Source organism: Theobroma cacao, chromosome 8, assembly GCF_053813885.1.
Source record: "Theobroma cacao isolate CCN51 chromosome 8, ASM5381388v1, whole genome shotgun sequence".
Taxonomy (NCBI): Eukaryota; Viridiplantae; Streptophyta; class Magnoliopsida; order Malvales; family Malvaceae; genus Theobroma; species Theobroma cacao.
The window spans coordinates 562,386-578,271 of NC_142646.1; the positions used below are offsets into that span (position 1 = coordinate 562,386).

At 37.8% G+C, this 15,886-nt stretch overlaps 1 protein-coding gene and 1 long non-coding RNA gene across 3 annotated transcripts; one reads left to right on the top strand and one right to left on the bottom strand.

Moving 5' to 3' along the window:
- Positions 1–135: 135 nt before the first annotated feature.
- Positions 136–6,908, bottom strand: LOC18591250 (uncharacterized). Of its 2 annotated transcripts, none has more exons than XM_018126108.2 (16): positions 6,682–6,908; positions 5,729–6,152; positions 5,364–5,589; positions 5,014–5,259; positions 4,780–4,895; positions 4,341–4,439; positions 4,130–4,217; positions 3,758–3,987; positions 3,386–3,570; positions 2,945–3,144; positions 2,046–2,378; positions 1,847–1,948; positions 1,343–1,640; positions 937–1,085; positions 575–859; positions 136–431 (listed from the first exon to the last, which is right to left on the bottom strand). In XM_018126108.2, the coding sequence occupies exons 2-16, from the start codon at positions 6,025–6,027 to the stop codon at positions 228–230; spliced, it is 3,060 nt and encodes a 1,019-aa protein (XP_017981597.1). In that variant the 5' UTR covers positions 6,028–6,152; positions 6,682–6,908; the 3' UTR covers positions 136–227. The 2 variants fall into 2 exon arrangements, with proteins under 2 accessions (XP_017981597.1, XP_007017323.1); XM_007017261.3 differs by having other exon boundaries at positions 6,617–6,908.
- A 2,369-nt stretch (positions 6,909–9,277) lies between these two features.
- On the top strand, positions 9,278–10,474 carry LOC18591251 (uncharacterized). Its single transcript, XR_016028002.1, has 3 exons — positions 9,278–9,668; positions 9,840–9,907; positions 10,019–10,474. It is a non-coding gene; the product is annotated as an uncharacterized LOC18591251 (long non-coding RNA).
- The last annotated feature ends 5,412 nt before the right edge of the window (positions 10,475–15,886 follow it).

The window sequence follows — 15,886 nt, forward strand, 5'->3', positions numbered from 1 at the left end:
AAACCCAATGCAGTGAACATTGTGATGACTAGATGATCAAATCCAGCATGCACTGCCTCATGTCAGCAAGATCAAAAAGTATTGCATATGGATTTAGATTTCATGGGTAATGAAGCAAATTGAGATGCAGATGAGTTCCATATAGAACTAACTTTCTTCTTTTAACTTTTTTCTACATTGCTTCCTAAATGTAAGTATTACAATGATGTTACAACCAAGATCAGCGACTAAACTGACCCATTACTTGATATAGAATCAGGTTTATCTGTTTGTCTAATAACAAATTGATCAACAACCCTGACAGTATTCACTGGATCCTGCTGGCTTGAAGATGCACTCCATTTACTAGGATATTTTCTACGATGGCTCAACTGTGGTGACTGTTTGGGCTCCCCATCCCAATCAGGATCTAACTTCCATTCCTTGGGAACCTGCATGTCAAATGGATCAGTGTTTAAACGATGAGGTAATGGTGTCCTCAACATGCAGGTAAAGGAAAAACTAATAAGTTTAAACGATGAAGACAAACCTAAAGAAAAAGACACCAACAAGTGAATAAATATTGGTTTCTTACCTTATCGACTGCAAGAGTGAAAACTTCAAGATCACCATCACGATTGATGTGGAATCGTGTGAATGATTTGTAATTAGCAATTCTCAGAGAAGAGAAGGCCTCGTCAAAGTGTATGTGAAGCCAGTTAATGCAGACATATAAATAGCATCCAAACACCAATGAAACCACTGGGGTTGAGAACACCCAGAAGTAGAGGAAGACTGACGCGTAATATATGACAGCACCCCCTCGGGATAGCGACTGTAAACCATTCTTGCAAATATAGCTTCGGGTGACAGCCATAACCTGGCAATTTTTCCTCCATTAATGTAGTTAACGATTGAAAAGGTATCATATCTCCCAAACAAGGAGAGGTTTCTTACCTCTGGAACATCAAATGCAGACATGAGATACTTGATACATGCTGGATAGAGGCCAAACGTCCATTGCTCTATACGAGCTCGAAGACCAGTAGGATCTGGAAAATGCTCACTTTCCACTGATCGGTACCACTGGTACAAAGAGTGATAACCTGAACACAGTAATTAATCATCAACAACTACTACTAAAAAGACCATGAATACAGCCATCAACAAAGTATCAAGAATTACTTTTATGCCATATTAACCTCTTTCAGTGGCTTCACTGACAATTGTATACCTTCATGGAGCTTAAAAAAATTTAAATTGCTTAGAGCAGATAATGATAAAAACATTATAATTCAGGTGATCAGAGCAACAACATTAGCCATCTTACTATTGCAGAAAAGATAATTAATATGTAACTCACCTGAAGTTGCTAGAAGTTTATGCCGGATACATGTTTCCAGACCTAATTCCAGGAGCAGCATTAGAATAAGGGCCGCAGCTAGATGTGCCGAAACATGAAGAATTCCAATTATTGCCCGCTTCTTCCTTGCTAATTTGGAAGGAACAAATGCAATTGCTGTGATCAGCAATAGCACCACACCAGCCAATGATATAAAAGAATGTTCCAGCACGTATATAAAAGAATTCCATACAGTGCCAAAGAAATTTCTCATATGACCAGAAAATGAATCATCTTGCCAAATGTGATCAAGCTTGCACTAAAAAAGGAGGGAGACAGATCATTCAGTAACAGATCATTCAATATTATACTACATGTAAGCTTTCCAATTCAAAAGAGAGGGGGGGGGGGGGGGGGGGGGGGGGGTGTGATCCTAATAAACAGGCCACTTTAGGTCCAATTACAGCTTAAGTTAGAATAACCAAGTCAAATGTACAAATTTCAAAGAATCTTAAAGAAATTTACCTGTGGAAACATAGAGAAAACCAATATAAAATATATAATGCCACCAATGAAATCAAACTGCCAATTCTTCTTCCGAAACTTCAAAATATTACCCAGTGCAATCTGCATCAAAGAACAACCCCAACATGAATGTGAACTCAGAGGAAACAAGCCAAATGGAATCTAAGAAATATTAAAGAAGAGAAAAATCCAAGAGTACCCTGCTTGAATCATCAAAAGAAGGATATGCGGCTTTACACTCATATGTTTTTCCATAAAATTTGTTAAAATTACTAAAGACATGAGTTGGGTGCAAAAATGCCCCTCCACACCCATTTACAAGAAGATGCTGCACGTGAACTGGACCTTCTGATGGAACACATGAATGGCGCATATAATGATGCAGGTCCCCAGCAATTCGAAGTTTACACCTTCCTTTTAAGTAATCACATATCAGGTGTGAGACATTCTCCCCAGAAACGCCCTTCCAGTACCAATCAAGAAGCCAGTGTGGTTCATGGGTCATAATGATCACAGAATCATTTTCTCCAAGCTGAAAAGGAAAATGGAGGAAACAAAATTATTCTCAACCAACATAAAGTTTTGGACAGAATATAAGAGATAAGCACAGAATGCTAAACATATGCTTATATTTATACTGTTATATTAATTGGTAATATTATCAGATTGAAAGCATAAACATATGCTTGCACAACAACTTCTTCCAAAACTAAGTACATTTAACTGTGAACAGTCCATTGCAAGCAGACTTCTTAAGGTACACACTAGTATTGAGGAATCAAAGTTTGTGATCCATTTACTCCATATGATATGAATTACTATATATGTGCATCCAGGCCAGCATGCCTCAGGCATCAAATGCAGCATACACGACTCAGTTAATGCACACCAGCGCTACTGCAATGCGAATTCTCTGGAATGCATTGATACAAGACAACTAACATGACATCTTTTAAAAAAAAAAATAAGATGAGTCTTCCACAAAGTCACAAATATATGCCCTCCTCACTAAGGTGTATTTCTGATCATAGATGGTTCAAAATGTAACATTAATAGCAAACATGACAGAAAAGCACAGATATTATGAGTAAGTGATACCTTGTTCTTTACTAATTCAGAAAAGAACTTGAACTGGTACACATCAATGTCAGCATGGAGTGATAAATCAAGACCAAATACCCACCACCTTTTTGGGAGCTGCAAAGCAAAATAACTCTTCTTCTGAGGCATAAACCACCCACCCAACCAGCTCTTGTGGCATATATACCTCATAAACGTATTAAGTCCATCAAACCAATCTGTAAAGTTAAAGCATAATGCCATTACACATGGTTGAATTTTTAAATAACAATAAAAGTAGAAGGCTTCTTTATTAACAAATATAAGGTTCTACTAAGGAAACATGTGATAATTGTTCAGACAATAAGAAAATTACAGTAATATATACTTAAAAACAATGGTATGCCTCCTTTGAACTTTTCTCTCATGCAGGAACATGGATCACTCAAGATTATATTCAGGCTAAGAAGTAAGACCTACCATGATTTCCAGGAATGAGAAAACACTGAGGTCCATTGTATTCCTTGAGTTCAGATACCCCTTCTGGTAACTCAGGCTTGTTTGCAGCTATGTGCTCTGGTTTGTACCAAGGTGGAGGCTGAAGAGCATATTCAAAAGGACAAAAGAGACGCCTTTCATATGTGAATCCTGATGGATTAGGATACCTATCACATAAGCCACAAGTTATGAGCAATAAACCATCAATATAAGAATACTATTAAGACTAAATTATCAACCAAACAAACAGCAATATAGAGGCTCTAGCTACACGAATAATAAACCATCAATATGACAATTCTAATTTTATCATGTCAAACTACAACTTGTACCCAAGACATGGTACCAACTTACGCAAGATCTCCTCCAATAAGTAGCAGGTCCCCACGTGGCAGCGTAAGTACAGAATCATCTCTAGTAAGCCGAAGGGAAGGTTGAGCAAGCAGCCGAGCCACAGCATATGATGAATTCCCACCATCACCAGTATCAGCCATGAAATCAAACCATAGGTCTTCCTTTTCACTCAAATGATCATAAAAAAGATCATCTTGTTTAGCTCCATTGTGAACCCTGCTCATTGCTGCCTGACAAAGGCAGATTGGAAGAATAAAAATTCACTCCTCGATGGAATATCAGGAAATTTTTGCTTATAACAGCAATCCTTATAACACCAAAAAAATACATATGCTATGTTAATGCATATAAAATCAAAATATAGAACAACACCTGCATCATGCGCATGTCAAACCGGCCAACAAACACAGTTACTGATACCAAGAGGTCAAAAACAGTCTTGAACAAGTCAGCTGATGTTCTGCAAAATTTGGGATAAGTATTATAAGGGCAAAAGATTGAAACCTTTTAGCTGCCACCACAAAGTGGGGTAAAAAAATGAGAAGCAAAAGATAAAAGACAAGGAAATAGTAAACACATCTACCCTGAATACCAAGGAACCATATCCAAGAAATCTGGTTTCATTTGATTCTTTTTCAGCTTCTCAAATTCTTCAACAGACAAAGGGTGAGTAAGAGCCCACCTGGTTTTGATGCAGAAAATACAGCAAAAAATTATGATGAAGACTAAGAATCAAGGCATGTAGAAGCAAGAGTAGCTCATTCCTAGAAAAGATACCAATTTTAGACCCAGAAACTAATACGAGTCATCTACAGGATGGATAATCAAGAAACTGGGAAATGGTTAGTGACAGAATACTCATCCATATAAAGTCTCATTGCAATGAAAATGAACCTTGATGTGAGAAAATATAGCAATCTGAACAGTGGATCCCATGCAAGGTGTTATACAGTTCCTCTTTCAAACATGTAACAAACAGATACATTTCACACATTACAAACAAGCTATATGCTTCTACTCACCCTGTTGACCTTTCCACTACATAATTGGCAATGTAAAGACCGATAAATGTAGCCCACAGCGAGTATATGGGAGAAATTTCATCTGAGGAACCTGGACATGAACCATTGCAAGCTAACTGCATATGAGGTTCAAGAGAAAAATATATAGTAAGGATTAAAAACAACAAAAACACAAAAACATTCCCATAGGATGATACAAATGATATAAAACCCTATAGTGGGGCAGAGCCTTACCTCACCATAAATGACCCACTTCGACAAAAGTGGATAATCACTTGCAGAGCCAACTGGAGCAAACCAAGATGAGCAGACTTGGTCTTTCAACTCATTCATACGAATAAATTTTGCAAGCCATGTGTTTCTCTCTTCTTTCTTCCAAAAGGAAAACCAATTAGAAGTTCTTCGTTCAAGAGGTCTCTGCCTTAACATAGCACGGTTGCCACAATGGCTATAGAATACACAGCAGGCTATACTGATAACCTACAAAGATCAAGGGAAGAAAATACCAGTAAGGACCAGCATCTACACAAGTGCAAAAACCTGCGGTGTAAGGAAGAACAATCAATCACATCTTCAACACTTACAGCACAATTCTGGAGAATGGTCAAGATTTCTGGCCTCCTTCCAGCCACACGAGAAATAAGTCCAAGATACCACAGGCCAAGGAATATAATGTGAAAGACAAGAAGAAAGAGTATAGAAGAGATATATATTGACAAAAACAACGACAAATTCATCCTCATATCCACTCCCATTGACTGAAAACTAGGAAGATGATAGATAGCTGCAACTAAAATCCATGCTATGTACCTGCAAATTTAAGATATATAAAGTCACAAATAATCCATCTTGTTCTTACCTTCCTACTGTATATCAACAATTATCTAAAGTATTTATGTGCATAGACTTCGCAACATGATTAACAAAGGCATCAGATTAGAACACTCACCATCGACTGAAATTTGAATAACTTGGTTTGATAGTCTTCCCTATAAATGGAGATGAAAAAAAATAAAAGAATCCAAGCAGACAGGCATACATAGACCACCATTTGATATTATTATCCAACTTTTCTATCAAAGTATGTATGTTATCTGATGAGATAAAGAACAGACAACCCACAACCACTGCAATTATGGCATGACGCGAGTGTTCATGCGGGTAAGGATATGTATGAGTTAAAATCGTCCGAACCCTGTCCATTCCAAGGGTAGGTAATAATCCAGCTGAATGCTTATCAGAACCCATTTCTCAAAACAAAAATTTCTTGTCTAGCTCCTCCTATTTACCCTTATTCAATGTCTCACAAATAGCCCCCACACTTCACCTGCACAAAAAGTCGAGACGCACCACAAGGACAAGCTTCCAAGTACCTAATAACGATACTGAATAGCATTAAACTTTTAAAAAAAGACATAAAATTTAGTCATTTCTAAATTAGAATAAGCGACAGAACGCAAAAGATTATTAGATTTTAATCAGCATTATTAGTTTCAAAAGCAATTACTAATCCAATAAAATCAAGTGAACCAATGCCATCAAGCTACAATGGTCTATAAAAAAAAAAAACATAATCCTATGATGCAAAAACCACATTAATTCTAAGTTCAACCATAAACTGCTACTTCATCATTAATTAACGCAAACACAAAAAAAAAAACCATATAACAATAATTAAATTTATACTTTATTTAATTATATCCTCTCTTCCCCCCCCCCCCCCCCCCCCAGCAATCAAACAGACCACTGGGGCTTGTTTTGAATCAAAAACCATAACCGCCACAAAACAGAAACATTATTATTACAAAAAATGTTAAAACCCAAAAAAGAAAATCACCTGCAACAATCAACGGCTTTGATAATTCGAACAAACAAACCACGGAAATTTTCAAGAGAGAGTACCTGAAATGAGAAAGAGAGAGAGAGAGCGTGCATGTGGAAGCAATGAAAAGGGGAAGTTGTGGGGGTGGAGGAGGAGGGGGATATATCAGGTTTTTGTAGAATTTCTATATAAAGAACCACGGCATCTCAGAATGTCTGGGCCGAACATAACAACGGCATATTCTCTCTCTCCCCCCCCACCCTCTCTCCTATTACTTGCAGAGGCTTCCTTTTTCTTTTTCCCTTAATATACTTTTACTAAACAAAATTCAAAGATTTGGCTTTGAACAAGAAAAGAAAAGAAAATAAAATTTACAACTTTACGCGGTTGAAAATTTTTGAAGCCACGTTTCTGATGAACGAGGACCGTTGGATTAAGCGACACGCGGGAGTTTGCGTGATGGTTAAGAAGTGTGGAAACTGAAACACGTGGAGGCTGTGTTGGGGGGGCGAGGATGTGTCAATTGTCGAATAGAATATAAGCAGTGATGATGTTATGAGAGGATCCTTGTCCCTGATTTTGTTTTTCCCAACTGGATTTTGGATCAGGCCAACCAACCACATTCGGATACGTTTCCTTCCCCTTTTTTTTCGGGCTGACTCGATTCATTTGTTGGTTACCTTGGACTGTGGGGACTGGGGAGGGCTTGGTTTTTTCCCTTGTCTCTTTCTTTTTGTTAAAAGGTAATCAATCATATAAAATTATGTCACCCCCATCATCACCTTCGACCCACCCTGCTCAAAGGGTAACAACGTTTTCTATGACTGTGCTTGATTTTTAGGAGAAAGAAAAGTCACTCTCATTCATAAATGTTTGGTCATCTTGCTTGAAATTGCCAAGTTCTGGAAACAATGCATGAGATGGACTGTAGCCACACGAGTTCCTTGCGGCCGGTGCCGACCATTAGATGCTATGTGGATCCATAAGACTGCTCAAGATGGTCCAATTTATAGGCCCATTAGTCAATAGTCATCCCTACTACTTGAGGCGTAATTTATGAACCAAACTTTTCCTTTTAAGCCCATATTTAGCTGGCCTTTTTGGAGGGGTGCTGTAGAATACGTTAGCTTCGGCCCAACAAAGTAGGCTTGGATCGTGTGCGTTGCCATCTCTTGTTTAGCTTGAGCTAGTTGGCATTGGTTTTCACGGTGATTACCCATCCCACGCTTGAATAAGGTAGTTGGTTAGCTAAATGCACACTCCTATGTTTGACTTGCTGAGCAATAAAACAGTGCGTGAAAGTAAGTAATCCCTGTTTTACTGTTTTCTCAATTAATGATTTCAAACCCACAATCATTCCCCACCATGAACCGTCCACTAGATATTCTGGAACGCTTTTCTTCAACTAGCATAACCATCAAATCCTACTTCAAAGATTCCTAGATTCATTTGACTTATAGGATTCTGCATATGTTCAACGGTAGGATTTGACGGCTAAGGGAAAATGCTTCTCTCTCTTTCAAACAATGCGACAGAGTCTCCTAGCTCTACAATTCTATATAGTTGCTCAATTCCTCAACGCATGTTCTTGTTATGATCACGATTTGCGACTAACGGAGCCCATTTCTCCAGGATCCAACTGTGTTCTTTGGAAGCTAAGAACTTCCTCAACTCGAGGAGCCAACCAGGCTGTAGCCACCAGGTAACCCCTCCCTCCCCTTCAATATTGAAGATTGAATGATGAGTGGAAGGTCTTGGCACGGAACGATTTGGGAACTATACAACATCATTAGCTTCATTTGACTTGGATATTCTTCTCTACAGGAGTATAATTGTAAATTGTTTATACACCAATGGATACATTACGGTTCCTCTTGGATTTCTGTGGGGCTGTAATGCTTATACACCTTTCTTTTACTGGTAAAAGCTTTGACAATGCAGTGCGCACTTGGTATTGGTCACTAGCACTTTTAGTAATGCTCTGCATTATCTCTAATTATTGTCAACAAATCTTCATTTAATAGTTTAAGCATGATTTTGATCAGTTGTTAATTATTAACGATCATCAGAATGACGCTTAACCCTCTTGTTGGGATTTCCAAATTCCCCACTGTCGTAGTGGCTTGGAATTTATGTCGGTTCAGATCATCAAGATGAACATCAAAGATCAATAACAATTTTCTTACTACTTGCTCTTTGACATATCTGCTGTAAGAAAATGGCTCCTGCTATTGGCAAACGCTAACCAAATAAGCTATAGTCCTTCGAATCTTGGAGACAAGACAAACACACGAATGTCTATTCTCTAGTTAATGTGGTTTTTGGGGCCAGCTTTTGCCTTCTCTTGTTTTGAGTTGTGTTGGGCCTAGCTCTGTTTTGGCTAGGTACTCTGATTCTAGGACTGTGTTGCTGTACTCTGTTTCTGTCGATTGTCAATCAATTCAACTCTAGGGGTGATCTAATCCAGTTCCTGCGTACTAACGTACTTTAATTAAGGGAGTGATACTTAAACCACTAATTAAGCCAAAGATTAAAGTTCAAGCAGGATGATCAGCTCGGTTAACATGATAAGCAGGTCGTGTTCGACTAGGACAAGTCAGTTGGGCAAGTGGTTCACCTCCTAACATAATAGCCATAAAAGGATTGCACTTCTCAATCCCCTGGGTTCTATCCATCCAGCTCTTCCTCTCTCCACCCCCAATTAGTTTCAAGCATGTCTAGGCGTTGAAATTATTACTTTCAACTAATTACTACGTTTTATGTGGAGTAAAGGAACAAGTGAAAATGAAAGAAGGAACAATGATAAGGAAAGAACTTCATATTAGGCCGGTTCTAGCTCAGAGAAAAATGGTTGGCGCCGGTTTTTCCTGGCCAACTTTAGTGCTTGACCCAGTGATTGCTAGTATTACAATTTCCAAGTTTACATGGATAGAAGATTTTCCGGTCGGCAGCAGGAGCCCCACAAAAGATCCTTCTTTTGATTCTTTTCATAATAACCGACATATTGCACAGGAATTGCCTGCACTAGCTGAATGGAAATCACCTGCCCCTATCCGTATCCCCATCGGTACCCCCTTCTCTTTTCATGCCAAGTGTATAGGTTTATTTTTTACTGTTGTTAGACTCTTTGCTTTTGCTGCAGCCTTTTACCCTCTTTTACTCTTATCTCTTGCAATTCTACCGCTCAAAAAGTTCAACGAGAGCTTATGTTTGATGAGTTTTTTTCTCTACGGAAAAGGATCGAGGGCTTTCCTTCCTGCAACTTCTGAAATCACCAACGATCCAGTGGTTTTGCAACTCATTCGGGTCAGAAGATTGAACAATACTGTTTTCCTCTTTTAGGCGATGGTTTCTTTTTAGCCATCGAATTTTAAGACATATAACACTGAAAAAAATTATTTGCCTCTGTTTTTGTAGGTAGGAGAATGAGTCACCAGCAATTCGAAAGCCTCTTTTTCCTGTTTCTTTTGCAGTGAACTCCATTGCCAACGTTGTGAATTTCATAGAAGATCAGAAGAAAGTGAAAAACGAAAAAAGATTAAATCCACCCTCTCTTCATTAGTTGGAATTGAAGAAGAAGATGATAACGATGACGACTATGCTTAGGCTTTCTTTTTGCAACTGATTTTTGGGGTTTGAGTTCATTTTCGGATCATTGAAGCCTAGAGATGACCTGATAGACAAAACTTTAATTAAAAGCTTCATAAATGTATAGCTGGGAGGTTCAGTTATAAATTCAATGTCCATGACAATGTATTTTACTTTTGTATTTTGTATATTTAGTAGAGGAAAAGTTCGAGAACTTAGGCTGATGCTGGAAGAGCAAGTATAACCAAGAAACTAAACCTAGACCCTTGGCATGAAAAGAGAAAAGGGGCACCGATGGGGGCACCAATAGGGGGCAGGAGATTTCTGTTCAGCACTAGCTAGCTTGACACGCAACTATGGTTTAACTTTAAAACAGTAGACCAACAACAACAGCAACTAAAAGAGAAAAAAACAATGCATTGCAGTGGAAAAAAAATACATGGTATTTCAACCATCTAATGTTGAGCAAGCCGTCCTCCTCAAGTCAAAGAAGGTATGCAGTGATTCTTTGAAATTTCAAGAATGGCAGAGGATTGATCATCATCAGGCTTGAAACTTTGAGGGGCACAAGAAACCGTGGAGGACACTTGGACTTTCCACTTCATGTTTTTTGAACAAAAAAGCAAGTTGGTCTCGATTCTGATGCCTCTTTTTACATGTTAGTCTCTTCTATGTCTCTGTTTATGGCCATTCCTCAGTCACTACAGAAGAATTGAACTTGGAAGCAATAAATATACTACAAATTTTGGGGACAAAGAAAGCTAGCGAATCTTTTTTGTTTATCTTTATATTCACTTTCTATTATTGATTAGTTACTAAAAAAATTGTTTAAAGAATGTTTAGCTTAAAATTCTAATCAAAACGGAAAAAGGCGGCTTTGGCAGTAGCAGTGGCTCTTTTGATGGAGATTTTTTGAGTGAATGAACAATGAAAGATGCATGTATATAATTTCAACTTGTTATATAGAGCACGTGAAATATGATGCATGAACAGTGATTCCAGGAACTTTTGAAGGGGCAGATTCAAGGAGCAAATTAACGCAAAGTGGGTTTATAACAGAAAAGTCTCATTCATCGACCTAGCAAATGCGTGCAAGTTTCCTCCACCCCTCTCCTTAACAAGATTTTTTGGCTCTTACCAAATTCCAATATTTAGAAAGGACACGGGGGGAGCAATAGTTGCATGGGACATGCAGAAAACAGGGGTACAGCACACTAGATTTCAACAAACAAGGGAATATACTGAACTAGTCCTGTCAAAGGAATCCAAGGGGACATCTACCATAATGACCCATAAGACTCGGTTGCAAATTTTTGTAAGCGTTTAATTTTGAATAGTTGGTGAGTAGCACGGGCATGCGAGGTTCTAAAGTCTATAAATACCCGACAGAGGCAAAGCTTAAGGGCATCTCATCAGTCATCACTACTCACTAGTACAACTTCCTCCCCTTTTCCTCTTTGCTAGAGACTCTTTTTCTCTTTAAGCTTTCAAATCCTTTCTTGTCAATCACCCAAATGGCCAAAACCAACCTCATTGTTCTAGCCGGTGCCCTTCTCCTTGTGCTATTGTTTTCCTACGGTATCACATTTACGGAGGAAAGGGTTTTGAAGACAGACAAAGACGTCAAGCCTGCTGGCAACTATGTGACGAATGTGATGACCAGCAGCCACAAGACCAACTTGAACCGTGACATTTTAGAAGACGGAACAGTTGATGTCCCTACTTCCAGCTCTGGCAATGGCACTGCATTTGATGCCAATGATTTCCGCCCCACGACTCCAGGCCACAGCCCCGGTGCCGGTCACTCCACTGGACCTGCCGGTAATGACAAAAACTAGATCACACTCCCTGCAAGAACCATTATATTTCCACTACCGTGCGTCGCTACTTTTAATCAATCTCTCGTAGGCTATATATCCTATGATTATGTACTAGCTATACCTAAGGCACTGAAATGATCGTGCTCTAGGAATCAATGTTATTTGCATGTATTAAGCACACGAAAGGAATGCATCTCAAAGTGTGTTCATTATCACTCATTTTTAAATTAATAAATAAAAATTTAGTTTTAATAATACTATCTATATTATGTTTTATATGTTTGTTGCCAACGATGGGAATTGTTGGTGCGGGCACTTTTTCCTTATTCGGCTTTTTTATAATATACATACATACATATATATATATATATATATATATATATAAGCAGTGACCTTGAATTCTTGGATTCACTTTTTAATTATATTTCGTGCACTTAACAGGGTATATAACAATATAATATCCTTTTAGTCTTTTTGGGTTCCAACCCCCAGCACTTTGACTATTGAAAGTCGGAGCCCTTTACTTCCAGTATATGAAAGGAATTTATATATGGAAGGACGGCACCGTCGACCGCATCGGGACTCCTGCAGTTTTCAACTGTGATATCCTTTTCAATTCAACTGGTTGTCATGTAGATAGGTAGTACCAAAACAGGATCGATGTAAAAGAGAAGAAGAAGTGAACAAACAACTAGCTGATCTGAATTTTACTGCTGTATTTGCAAGGGCTGGGAGTTGGCAACTGATATATAGCTATATATATCTCCATGTTGCAGAAAACAGAAAACCTTGAAAGCTCTATGGCCTTCGACTAGAGATCAGATATATAGATTACAGATGATGAAGACAAAATTTAATAGTAAACAACGCTGAATTCTTGTTTATTAAGAAATGAGTAACAATGATACACACTACTAATTAGATGGATTTCTTTACATATAATTTACATGAAATCCATCTGACTGGAGTAATCTTTGAGAGCATACAGCATAACACCGGTGCCTCTTATTCGAGGAATCTTCTTAACATACTGATAAGAAAGTCTAGCTATGAGATTAAAAGGCAACACATATTGAGAGACCATTTTACAGAGCAGATAATATCTATGATGTATTCTTACGAGGATATATATACATATAGTAAGTGCGATCCAGCTAGCTAGCTAGTGATGGTCATTAATTACGGGCAGGTTCAGCATGACCGACGCTGGGGCTATGGCCGGGACTCGTGGGGTGGACATCCTTGGTAGCGTATTCGTATGCAGTGAATTTTCTTCCAAGGAAGGCACTCGGACCATCATGATCTGCTCCATATATGCCATGGCTGCTCATGGTGCTTCTTACCCTGTTTCCCCAGTACTCATCTTTCTGCATCTTGAAAAGCCTAACTCCCTCGGACAATCTAATTCCGTAAGAGAACAATAATAATGAAGCGAACAGAACGGCACGAGCGAAAATCAGGTTGTTTTCGGCCATGAGACCAGATATATGGAAGGGATGATCTGAAACTTCGAATAGAAAAGTATATCTAAAAGGAAACTAAGAGAGTGAATTCAAGAGAAAGTGACGAGTAATCAATGATGGGATGCCCTTATGCCTTTGCTCGGCTGGGTATTTATAGACTTCAGAGGCTATGACAGGAACAGTACAATTCCAATTTAATTTCCATCTCGATGTTTTTCCATATCCACGATCTTACCCCTGTTTCCACTCTGCATGTTCCATGCAACTATTTGAAGGGTTTTTTTTTTTCTTTAATTAGAGAATGATGTTTATGCATTTCTCAAATAAAAAACCCATAGTGTTTTGTTCTTTGTACTTTTGTATTCCCAATAATTTACCATTTCATTTTCTTTCTTTCCTTTCCTTTCTAACTAAAATTAAGCAAAATTTTAGTAATTCTCAATCAGGGGTGGACCAAGGTATTGACGAAATGGCAACCACCACTCTTCAGTTTTTAATTTATTATTATTATTATTATTATAAGTGTAAAACAAGTTTCTATCCTTATATGATTATGGTTTAATCATCTTGCATGCGAAATTTTAGATCCTTCACCGCAGTTATAAGGTCAAATTAATTTTTTCCACATGAAAAAGTTGTATATAGAGAAAAAAAATTTTGATTTATTCCTGGTCAATAGAGATATATAAAAAAATAATGTTATAAATGGCACTAAGGAAGTTTGTGATTTTTGTTTTTGACCATAGAAAGTGGCATTTAAGTTTTGAGTGCCACCACAAGGAAGATACCATATACCATTTTTAAGGTCTTATAATAATATTTTATTAACTTTGAATAGTTGGTAAGTAGCACGGGCAAAGTCTATAAATGCCAGACAGAGGCAAAGCTTAAGGGCATCTCATCAGTCATCACTACTCACTAGTACAACGTCCTTCTCTTTTCCTCTTAGCTATGTTGAAGTTAACGCTTGTATATGTTAAGTGGACAAAATGAGAAGTGACACTCCACTTGGATATCATGCATGTTTGTATGTTTGTATGCGTTTCGCTTAGTTGGTTGAGAGCCACTACGTGGAGCTATGCATGTCACTATGATAATTATGTTTTACACTTCTTTCTCATGTATTAACAAGTGTTTTATCGATTGATAATATGTGTTAATGAAACTGTTTATATATATGTTAAATATGAATGAAACTAATGTGGCTTTCTCTCTTTGTTTACTCTGTTTTAGAGATATAAAACAGAGGCTACATCAAGCAGCCATTTACTCTCTTTCTCCCAAAATTATAACAAGCTAGCTACTCTTTTTCTCTTTAAGCTTTCTAATCCTTTCTTGTCAATCACCCAAATGGCCAAAACCAACCTCGTTGTTCTAGCCGGTGCCCTTCTCCTTGTGCTATTGTTTTCCTACGGTATCACATTTACCGAGGAAAGGGTTTTGAAGACAGACAAAGACGTCAAGCCTGCTGGAAACTCTGTGACGAATGTGATGACCAGCAGTCGCAAGACCAACTTGAACCGTGACAATTTAGAAGACGGAACGGATGATGTCCCTACTGCCAGCTCTGGGAATGACACTGCATTTGATGCCGATGATTTTCGCCCCACGTCTCCAGGCCACAGCCCCGGCGCCGGTCACTCCACTGGACCTGCCAGTAGTGACAAAAACTAGATCACACTCCCTGCAAGAACCATTATATATCCACTACTGTGTGTCGCTACTTTTAATCAATCTCTCGTAGGCTATATATCCTATGATTATGTACTAGCTATACCCAAGGCACTGACATGATCGTGCTCTAAGAATTAATGTTGTTTGCATGTAATAACAGTTATGAATAGGCTTCGTAAGTATTAGGCAATGCATCTCAAAGTGTGTTCATTGTCACTCATATGTAAATTAATAAATACAAATTTAGTTTTAATAATACTATACATAATATATTTTATATGTTAGTTGCCAACGATGGGAATTGTTGGTCCGGGCACTTTTTCCTTATTCGGTTTTTTTATATTATACATATATATACTGCCAATAATTTACCATTTCATTTTCTTTCTTTCCTTTCCTTTCTACTGAAAATTAAGCAAAATTTTAGTAATTCTCAATAGGGGTGGACCAAGGTATTGACGAAATGGCAACCACCACTCTTCAGTTTTTTATTTATTATTATTATTATTATTATTATTATTATTATTATAAGTGTAAGACAAGTTAATTTCTATCCTTATATGATTATGGTTTAATCATCTTGCATGAGAAATTTTAGCTCCTTCACTGCAGTTATAAGGTCAAATTAATTTTTTCCACAGGAAAAACTTGTACATAGAGAAAAAAAAATTAAATTATTTCTGGTCAATTGAGATATACAAAAAAATAATGTTATAAATGGCACTAAGGAAGTTTGTGGT

Coding starts and splice junctions, on each gene's coding strand:
- LOC18591250 (XM_018126108.2), bottom strand. CDS start 6,027: ATGGGTTCTGATAAGCATTCAGCTGGATTATTACCTACCCTTGGAATG. Junction 3,988..4,129: donor TTGACATGCGCATGATGCAG/GTGTTGTTCTAT, acceptor TGCCTTTGTCAG/GCAGCAATGAGCAGGGTTCA. Junction 1,086..1,342: donor TAAACTTCTAGCAACTTCAG/GTGAGTTACATA, acceptor TACTGTGTTCAG/GTTATCACTCTTTGTACCAG.